The 10855-nt window shown below is 38.2% G+C and overlaps 1 protein-coding gene across 1 annotated transcript in view; it reads right to left on the bottom strand.

Moving 5' to 3' along the window:
* Positions 1–499: 499 nt before the first annotated feature.
* BCAS1 (breast carcinoma amplified sequence 1) overlaps positions 500–10855 on the bottom strand; it is a 49290-nt gene continuing 38934 nt past the window's right edge. The window contains exons 10-12 of the mRNA XM_009274057.2: positions 10358–10423; positions 6307–6573; positions 500–586 (exon numbers count right to left, since the gene is read on the bottom strand). Of these exons, the coding sequence (XP_009272332.1) occupies positions 512–586; positions 6307–6573; positions 10358–10423 (408 nt within the window). The 3' untranslated portion in view covers positions 500–511. The remainder of the gene's footprint in view (positions 587–6306; positions 6574–10357; positions 10424–10855) is intronic.

Below are 10855 nucleotides of genomic sequence, written 5' to 3'. Positions count from 1 at the left end.
CTTTATAACCACTGATTCTATTATACTGCAGACTTTTTGCTAATTTCAGCTCTATTGAAAACCACAAAAGGTGACTTGGTTGTTTTTACATTTAAGTATAACATTTATCAAAGGAGATTTTTTTTTCCTGGCTGCTTTAAAGCTCTCTAAAGCTGAGGATTTGTTGCTCATGCCTTGCTGCACAAACTGCATTCCTTTGTCACGTGCATTTTTTTCTGCCATTTATTTAATTCCCTGCCACTTTCTTACCTTACATGCTCTACCCTCTATAGACTTAAAATCATCCACATGACCTTTCTTTAAATATACTACACATTGCTTGATGATCTTTAGAGTTGCTTTCTAACATCTAATGAACAAACCCTGTAAATGATATACCTTAAATGATACACCAATGTTTGCTTTAGCCTCAGGCATTTGATGAGAGCCATGTAAAGGAAAATAATGAGTCATCTCTACTGCAAGGGAGCTTACAGAGAGCTGCTGATCCTTCAGCAGCCACGTGTATGCATTACTTGGATTTCCCAGCAGGTAGGATAGACACTGGATCTGTTTGCACTTCCGCATCAGACATCCTTTTGGAGCCCTGTGGAATAAGATATAGAAATTTATAAAAATTTTCAACTATTTCAGAACAGTTAAGGTTTGGATTATGTGTTAGAGCTTGCTAGCAGATATTTTCCACTCATTTCACCTCTCTGCTTTTCTTAATTTGCCTTTTATTTAATATGCATAAGTATATGAGCACCATCTGCATCATGACAACCCCAGAAAGCTGCTGCCTGCGACTTTGCCTAAATGTGTTGGCTATTTTAATATAATTTTCCCAGTCAGCGTAGAAAGCAATTGTCTTTAGAAACTGGACTAACGTACCAGAGACATGTTGCTGTGTACTTGTAGTATTGTAGTTTTGGCATAACTTTCTCTAAAATTTCCCTGGCCTAAATGGTTCACTGAAACCATGCTAAGAGTCCTTCAAGCATGATTAATAGTGTATTATAGCCATCCTTGGTCTGCCCTAAGTTAAAGGAACATTAAATACTTTCATGCATGACAGGTATTTTACAATGTTAGAGTGATAAAGTTTTTTACAATACAGATATAATTCTGGTTTTGGAACCAGTTCGAGACACTAATCTGGCTTAGATGAAGGAAGTGCATAGATCTGGCTATACCAACTAAATTTTTGACCAGTAATTGATAAAAACTTGGCCTTAGTTTAAGATGCCTTGCCCTAATTTTACTGGCCTTGAAGCCATCGAAACTTCAGAACATGACAGCAAAATGGATCCACAAACACTGTTTCAGAGGTCACTGTTTACATTGTGTAGGATGCCAATCCTGTTTGTAGCCAGATGCCTAAACCATTACATGCTAAACCGAAAAACAGCATGACAAAGCTAAAGATGACTGCTTTGTGCTTTCCTTACAATAGGAACTGTGCAAAATCATATGTAAATTTTCCTTTCACACAGTAGTTTCACACTGGAAACCTGACTCATCACTTCAGGTGACCATAGGACTATTCTGTGTCAGACCCGGAGAGTGAAAGATCTCAACTTCCTCATCCCTTTCAGGGAAGTAAAAATAGTGGGCTTTTTATACTGATTAGACTCCATCTCACTGATATTCTTTTAACTTTTCACCTTTGAAAACCTAAGTATAAAAAACAGCAGCCAAAAATCACAATGGACTAAAAGAATCCCCTGTCTTAAACTAACTGTAATCTTGTGCAGTTCAACTGGCTGCAATGGGTTTGCTTACACCAATGTTGAGTTTGGAAGATGCTCTAGAACAGAATAAATTTTTTTTGCCACTTATATGTAGCAGCAAATGGAAGACACATAAAAAAATGTGATAGGTTCCAATATCCATTGAACAATAGCAAACGAGCTAGTGATTCCAAATTTGTCCAGCAACCCTAAAAACCTACACATCAGCTAAAAGTTTTTCCACATTACAAGAGTAACGAAGTCTGTCAACTGTAGCTGTTCCTGTCTGATGCATGAAGATATTAAGCCATTTCTAGAATGATCTAGGAAACAAGATGATGCTAATTTGCCATTCTTCCTATAAATGGGTGGAGGGAGGAGTAGAGGAGGGGGAGCTCGTTTGAGATAATCCCCATTTTGACTCATTTAGCAGATTTGCAGAAGTATCATATGTTATTTTCTTACACTACAGTCTCCCTGCTGCACCCATTTTCAAGGTGGTTGCTGATTAAAGCAGGAAGCTTTGAGGGAGACTGGCTGATGATTCTTGTTAAACTGGAATTTCCAAGCCCAGTCTGAAATAAAGAACATTGTTCCTGCCCTTTTAACGGACAAATTCCAGCTCTGCCCTCAGATTCAGAAGCACAGGTACCACCGGCTCAGGTCTTGCTCTCAGTTACTTTGCATAATGCCTTTCAGTGCCGTGGAAGTTGCCTGCATTTGTGACAGCTAAGCTGGAACATATTATTTTGGGCAGAGCACTTTAAAGCGCACACACAGGAATGTCATGGTATTGGAGTATATTTTTTTCCAGCTTGTGCTCAGGAGAAGTTTGTGTCAGTATACCAGATACTCTGATCAGAATAGTTTCCACATGCTAAGCACTCCCAGCTTCTGACAACTTCAGTATGAGTTATTCCAGCTCAGAAAACAATGTCATTAATAACAATGTCATTAATCTTCTGGGCTTTTTTTTTTTTTTTTTTTTTTTTTTTTTTTTTTTTTTTTTTTTTTTTTTTTTTTTTTTTTTTTTTTTTTTTTTTTTTTTTTTTTTTTTTTTTTTTTTTTTTTTTTTTTTTTTTTTTTTTTTTTTTTTTTTTTTTTTTTTTTTTTTTTTTTTTTTTTTTTTTTTTTTTTTTTTTTTTTTTTTTTTTTTTTTTTTTTTTTTTTTTTTTTTTTTTTTTTTTTTTTTTTTTTTTTTTTTTTTTTTTTTTTTTTTTTTTTTTTTTTTTTTTTTTTTTGTAATCTAATCTTTCTAAGACTCACTGAATACCTTTGCATTGTATATAGCTTATAAATTAATCTCTTTTACCATAGGAACAGCCACTGGACCTTATCGTCTGTGCTAAAACCAGGCAGCTGGGCCGTAACACTGTTTGCTTGCATAAGTGGCTCCATTTCTATCAAAAGTTTCAGTATTTGTTAGCCCAACTGGGAGCAGATGCTTGAACTGAGTTGTTCTCATCAACTGCATTCCTACACTATGACATCCTCTAACTCTGTGCCCTTTCCCAGAGGAATCGATGGATTCAGGAGAGAGTGGTGTTAAAATAGCTGCTATTGAAATAGCTCACCAGAATTTAGGAGGAGCTTGGTGGGCGCAGATTACATGAGCAAGTAAGACCTGGTGGATCCCCCTCTTAAATATTCTCCTGTTTCCATTTTATCATCATAAAGCTTAATACTTCTGCTGAGTTATTACCAGATTTTTGAGCTGGTATCTTGAAAGGGAAATTCTGGCATTGGTTTGTGTGTGATCTAATACTTTTAGATTAATGATTACACCTTCCTGGGACTCCTAGCACGTCTAGGAAATGTGTAGATTATTTTTTAGAAGCATTACAGAACTAGGTTTCTTAGGTGTGGGTAGTCTTCTTGGGGATATTAAAAAAAGAGGTAGTCATTTTCTGTGAGACATTTTCCATAGACAGACCTCATTGTTGTGGGTTTGTTTCCCCCCCCCAGTTCAAAAGCACAATAAACTGACCAAATCAGCTATACTGTTATCAAAAAAGTAACTTTTTTTTTTCTAAAAGTGCCATCTTTTGTTAGTGGGAGAGGGAAGCTATAGGAATACTATTGGCCTCTATAATTGCAATAGAAGATAAGGGACTACACAGCCAAACTGTCTGGCATACTACTCGAGCAAGCAAAAATATCTCTCAGAACATCTCTACTTCCTCTACCTTTATTCTGCATTTTTTTCCCCAAATAGTCTTTTTACCTCTTCACAATCTCCTCTCCTGATCAAAAAGCTTTTTCTTGCCCTTTGAATGAGAGACACCTTTCCTACCTCTCTCTGTGTCTTTCATGAACTTGCACTTGAAAGCATGTTTCCTCGCTAGCTTGCACTTCCTCGTATCTCCCTTTCTGGAATAATTCTAAATTTGTATCTATTGTTAAACTCTGTGAAAGATTTTTGGATACAGCTTGGGTGAATGACACCATACAAAATAGAGTGCAATTGTCAACAGACAAACCCTTTCTCACACAGTGGCTACAGTGAGAATTTTGACAAAGGAGGGCTGTCAGTGCCTAATTTCAACAAATCTCCAGACAAGAAAAACAAATCTCAATTATCTCCAGAAATAATAGAGGTAGTTAACATTTGCCCCATTTCTAGATAACCTATGCCAGAAAAATGCGGCTGTCTTCCTCCCCTCCAGTTGACGCAAGAGATCTGTTACCATCATCTAAGTGGTTTAAATAACAGAACTCCTGATGTCACTGCTGGGGGGAGGTTGCCAATACCCAGAGCGGGATACAACACCTACACACCATGCTTGTGAGCGTGGATCAGATGTTACACACATGCACCGATGTTGTGCACAATGGAAATTTCATACAGAATTTGGAGGCAAAGGGGGTGAGGGAGGAAAGAAAAGTGCACGTGAGCATGCATGTGTTTGATAACTTCAATCAGCTAGTATAATTCACAGATACATATAAAACAATACCCTGGCTTTTTCACATTGTGCTAAGCAAAAAGATTTCTCCTCTTGACTTCACTGGGAGCCAAGATGAGTGGAAGCCAATGCAAGTTGGTAGTTACCCCAGGTGAGCTCCAGGACTTCCTTGCTCCATTGAAACTACAGGAAAATCCCACTGACTCACAGCGGACCAGGATTTTACTCCAGAACAATGGGGTGAAACAGAAAGCAGAAGTGGCTGAACTGTTGCTAATCGATATTACAGAAAGTTATTTTTCTTTTGTTCTTAATTCCCCTTCTAATATGTAATTATTTTGGTAATGCAAATCGCCCTCTATAGGATACATAGTAATTCTGTGAAATGTGTGCAAATTAAACACTTCTTATGATGTGGAAAAACATCTGCCTCTGAATGAGTCATACTGGTCTGCATGGCAGCCTAACTTTATAACCCGGTGTCCTAACAGGGCTAATTTTCAATTCTGCATTACCATTTCAACCTATATTGCTTGACTTTTCTTTCAGACCTGGAGATTGCCTAGCTCTTTTTCTTTCCTGACAGCCTTAGAACTAAGGTAGGGAGGAAGGAAAAAAAAGCTGTATGGCTCTCAGGGGAGCCAGATTCACTAGCAATCATTGCAGGTAACAGTCAAATCTGTTTAGGGTTCTTTGCATTGCTTGAAATTTGTGATGAAGCGCAGTTTACACATAAGGTTTCCAGAAGATGCTAAAAATGACCCCACAGCCCTGTGGATTCATTGCTGTTGTGGCAATGAGAGGAAAGAGGAGCAAACTGCATCCTTCCAATTTATTTATAAAAAGCAACGGAAATCTGCCCTCTTGCCGAGGCTTGAGAGGCGGCCCCAGGTCTAACCTGTGCTTTTGTTTCTACATTGGCCCCTGAATATAGACAAGGGAGAAAAAAAGTTTCCATCTATTTAATGCTCTGAGGAACCAATAATTGCATCAGTAACACCAAGCCTTATAGAAACTCAGATTTTTAGTATGCTGAATTCTTTCATTTCTACATTTCAGATGTCAATGAAGGGGGCATAGCAAATTTAGGGTAAGATTTAACAAAAACAGCAGGAAGAAAGAATACCATGTGTATTTTTTTGTGCGCTTTAACTAGTCTATAACTGATTGCTAACACGAGGCGCTCATCTTGTGACCACTATGCTGGTTCCCACCCACCCAGTGATCTACCTTGATTTTTTTCCTTGCAGGTATTTCCCGCATTGCAGGGTTGTCCCAGCTGCTCTGAAGCAGCAGCTGAACCACCACCATGGCAGACAGGTTGCTCTGGTAAACTGGCAGCACCTCCACTTTTCCTTAATAAACACACCGTAATTTGTAGGTGGTTCAGTACCTGCTACAGGAACAGTTGAGTCATCCCCGTAGCCAAGGCACAAACCTCTAAAACAGGGATGTGGGAACAATTATAGCTCTCCCATAGTAAACCGTACCTGCCTGTGAATCAGTACCCTGAGGCCCAAGTTTTCTCGCCTTTGCCCAAAAACTTGCTGTTGTTTGGCCTTAGTCCTGCAAGCTGCTTGTGAAGTTGCACTCCATCCGAGCACAAATCTCCCATGGTTAGCAGCTTGCAGGCTGGGTGCTTACATCAGCTGAAAAATGACTAAAAAGAGAAGATCAAGTTAACGTACAAGGCCCTTAAAAAACCCTCCGAGTGACTGCCTCTTCTCCGTCTTCTTGAAGAAGGGTTCCTTTGAAGCATCTCCTCCGTTCTGGATGGAGGCGGTCTCGGCTGCTTGCTGCTCCCTGGAGTCTGGCTGCTCCCTGGTTTCCTGTTTGCTGCCTTTCTGCTTGCTCAGCTCCACTGTAGACTTCTTGTCTTTTGAACTCTCTTTGCTCTTTTGGCCCACAGGTTCGCTTTCAGCTGGGGCAACTGGCCTCTCTGTGGAGTTTAATGTCTAAAGCAGTTTCAAACAATGGTTATTTTTAGTGTGAAATGTAAACATTTTGGAAGGTGATCCATAAATATATTAAAAAATGAAAGGCCACCTGGCAGGGAGAAATCCTGCTGTCCAACAGGTTTTCATTTACAGAGTTTGGGACGAACTCCTGCAGCCTTGACTTAGGGAAGGACTCCCAGGGAGCTCTTAGAACTACTTACGTGAGCAAAGACTGCAAGATCAAACCATCCCTGCATAGACTTGCTTTATTTACGTATATGTCTATGCTGAAGCTGGTTTAGGAGGCAGAGAACACGCATGGAAAGATGCAGAATCACAAGCATGCACTGCCAACTGAGACTCCCCCAGCTTTTGCATCCCAGGCTGTGAAAGCACCCAAAAAGTGCAAGGGAAAGATTTGGGAGAGAAAAGTAAAAGACACCATAAAGCAAAGGGCAAAAACAACTCCGCTATAAAACTGCAACACTCCACCAAAAAGTTAACAACATAGGGTTTGGCTATGGAAGGCCACAGCATCATAGAAAATTTCACGTACAAGTGCAAAAGAAGAGATAGCAAGTATTCCAAAGACAAACACAATGGCAGAGCACCTATTTATAGTAAAGGAAAAGATTCTGAAACTCGGAGAAGTACGGGATATGTTTGAAGTTCACAGGAGAAAAATCAGATCTGGCAAACAAAGGATAAGACAATGAAGCTGTCACTGTTTGCAGAGTAGCAAATGACTAGATGTGTTTTTGCTAGGAGATCTTTAAACAAATAGGATTTTCTTTTTTCTTATGCAAAAAATCATATTGCCTTATCTATTAACATAACAACACACAAATTTGCCATGTTGAAAAGCTGGAAATCTTACATCTGCCCTCAGGGCACAGCCCAGAGCTTAATGCTGTGTAATTTTTCCAACTTTGCGGATTTTACCATTAGTCTTGAAATATTTGGTGTTCTTTTAAAGGCTTAGGGTTATACACTTACATGACAAGCTTAGCTTTCATTAAAAACAAATACATTTTTAGACACGATTTCAGAGAAAAACCTGAAAGCAGAAACTCTAGAGAAACAGAATGCAAATACACATCTCATATCTATGTAAAAAAAAAAACCCTCAAGCCACTCTAATTTTGGGGAAACAAGAATGAGAGGGGTAGCAATACTACCACTGGCCTTTTTCACTTGATTCACCTTTCTTCCCCACCTAATCTTAAAAAACCCCTACATTTAAATTATAGAACTTGCAACTATTTAATACATTCAATCTTGACCAGTTAGCTTAAGTCCTCAACAAAATATGTGCTTGTATTTAACTATTTCCTTTTCCAAAGGACAGACATACATGTGTACGTATTTGCTTATATCTGGATTTGACTGCTTTTAGACTTAAAAAATACAATCATGAAGCTAGTCTTTGCTCTAGTTCTGCAGGAGATACGTGAAGACAGCACATGAAATCTGAAGATGCAGGTGATCAGTAGCCCCATACACCACAGGCAGGCACTATCTGAGTGTCAATATTTTATTAAAGCAGATTCAATAACCTCAGAGTACAGGAGAACTGTTGTCTGGGGCTGCACAGACACCACACACTACCTGCGTCTTGTTCACCTCGCTTGAGGAGAGAGACCTGCTTGGGTGCGCTTCTGAGTGCCCAAATGATGCAGGAGCTCTCCCAGCACAAGGATGAATTTCATAAACCCAAATTTAATTCTGTCTCTTTCTTTCTGACTCATTTTAGCTACCAGACGGGAAGCTCTCGGTTGCTGAACCCATCAGTTAGTTTGACAAGATCCTTCCTACTCTTGTTTGCCTTAGCTCACTTTTGAAATGTTTCTCTTTGGTACAGTTGCAAATGTTCACACTCAATTCAAAAATAACCACAGCACCCAAAATACAGCTATGAGGCTGGATACATCTGAGTTCAAAGGTACCAGAACAACTTCTAACCTTTATTAACACTGTGTGAAATCTGTGGGTTTATTCTGCGGGTGTAAAATTAGAGTCGAATCTTTCTCACCACACGTGTTTGATAGTGTAGGTGCCTCATGGTTACAGTATTGCAGCCCAATCCGAACTGGATGCAACAGGACTATTTCTGTGAGCACGTGTGGGCCTTTGATGTTAGTCAAACAAAACACTTTAAAAAAATATTCATAATACATTTTCCAGGCAAAATAAGAAAAAAATTCCAATCAGATAATCTCTTTGAGGTGTTTCATATTAACCTTGAAAGGCAGGAAATTGGCATATTTTATACTGATGGGAGCAGCTCAGGAAATACAAAGTGAAGCCTATGAATAATGAAACATGTTAACGTTTCTTATTCTAAAGGGTGATCTGCACCTGACAGATTGCTTTTACTCTCTCAACATTAACAGTGGCACTGGAAAAAAAAAAAAGGATTAACAGGATAGTATTTTTCCCCATCATGTTACAGAAGACCTTAATCCAAAGCTGCTTTTTAAGTGCAAAAGGCAGACCCCTCAATTTCTGCAGATTTTGGATCAGTGTTGCAATGCATTTCTGTAGCATACAGAATGGCAGTGACGAAAAGCGAAGAATCATCACAGCATTCCAGAGATGCAATAGCGTAATTTAAGGAGATCATTTCACAGAAATTCTAAAAAAGGAAAAAGTCAACAGCAGATACAGTCTTCCTTGAGCCCTTCTGTGTAATAAAACTGTGCTAATTTACACCAGTGCAAGTGAGAGGAGAAGGAAGACTAATAAGTTGATTTAAAAAAATGGAAGGAAACTGGCTACTAATTAAAATTAAAAAAAAGTAGTTCCTAGACTGTAACTTTTACTCAGTTAGCCAGATCATTTCACAAAGCTGCCGTATGAAATAAGGAATAAATGTCACAAGACAAGACCTTCTATATTTGGGATGCTTTTAGAGAAATAATTCATAAAGATTAACCTTAGTGTGATATGACAGCATGAAAATAGGAAGAGTGAGAAAATAATTTTACTATTAATTAAAAAAGGAAATAAAAAAGGAAATTCTGAAAGGTCGGTTTCAATACAACTTCAGTTTTGCTCTCAGGTTAAAGGAAACCCTGTGTCTACACACAGAACCTGTGTTTTATCTCTCATTACTGAATGTAATTATTCTGGATATCTTGACTTGTAACAGATGAAGGTTTGGCTCTCAGAAAAGGTAACAGTATTTGTATTTCTAATGAAAATGTGATTTTTCTGAAGCATTTTTAAAGCCATAAAGAATATAACGTAAAGGTCACATCCAAAGTTTTGATTTAGCTTTTATGAACATAGAATGAAAGAAATAAAAACAGAATCAGAAAAAAATATTTTCACGGCTTTTGTTAAATTGCAGTGAATGGTTTTCATTCTCACTTTAATTTCTCTTCTATAGAGTTTCCACCTAAATGATCCTTTCCTCAGCAGACAAGTAAATCAACAAAGTAAAAATTATTCTAGCTGTGTTTGTTTAGTTTCAGTGCCTAAGCCAAGGTACATGCAGAAAGTAAAATAATAGCAAGAGAGATAGGAATAAAATTGAACATAAAAACACTAGTTATTTTAAGACAAAGAACACACCTGGGAAAAAAGCATTTTTTAAAATCTGATAGTGACCCTTTCAAATCTTGTTTAATAGTATGAATAGTTAAAATAAATAGATAAGTAAAGAAATACGTAAAAATATGAAGCTCGGTGAGCATGTAGCACTTTTCTTTCAGCGATTTTTACATTTCAAAAGCTAGAGTTGTATGGAAGTAGGTGACAACAACACATCACCAAAAGATGAAAAAATCCAGGCACTTACTTGGTGACTGGGGCTTGGGCCGTTTACCTCTTCTGAACTGGTTGTCCCTCCATCACCCTTCACTGACTAAAATAACAAAGGATTATAGGACTTCTAACTGGGTTCCTGTTTGAGGCATTAATTCAATATGAAAACACACACGAATCAAAAAAGGCAAGGTTTGATTTAAGGATGCTCTTTACAACTCTAAAACAAACCCAGACATTTCAGAAACTCTACCAACGTTTTTTTAATAGCCACATCTCCAAGGCAGATTTTTGCTCGTTCTTTCCTGCGTGAAAGGATTGTCTCTTGCAAGTCAGATGTCCCATTAAGGCCTGAGAAATATGAATGAGGCCACAGTAGACCAGAGATCGTATCAGCCAGTAAACAAGACAGTGCTATCAGCCCTGCCGCTGTAGTTTTCTAGGAAAGAGCTTTTGCTTGCTTTTCAGAGACAAATCTGTCTCATAAGATCTAGTGGGACTTCCTTTCTATTTAACGATCATACTAAGTACA

The sequence above is a fragment of the Aptenodytes forsteri genome, unplaced genomic scaffold (genome assembly GCF_000699145.1).
Source record: "Aptenodytes forsteri isolate BGI_AS27 unplaced genomic scaffold, ASM69914v1 Scaffold159, whole genome shotgun sequence".
NCBI classification, from domain to species: Eukaryota; Metazoa; Chordata; class Aves; order Sphenisciformes; family Spheniscidae; genus Aptenodytes; species Aptenodytes forsteri.
Note: the sequence above shows the minus strand (reverse complement) of the source record. Positions and strands in the feature narration are given on the sequence as shown.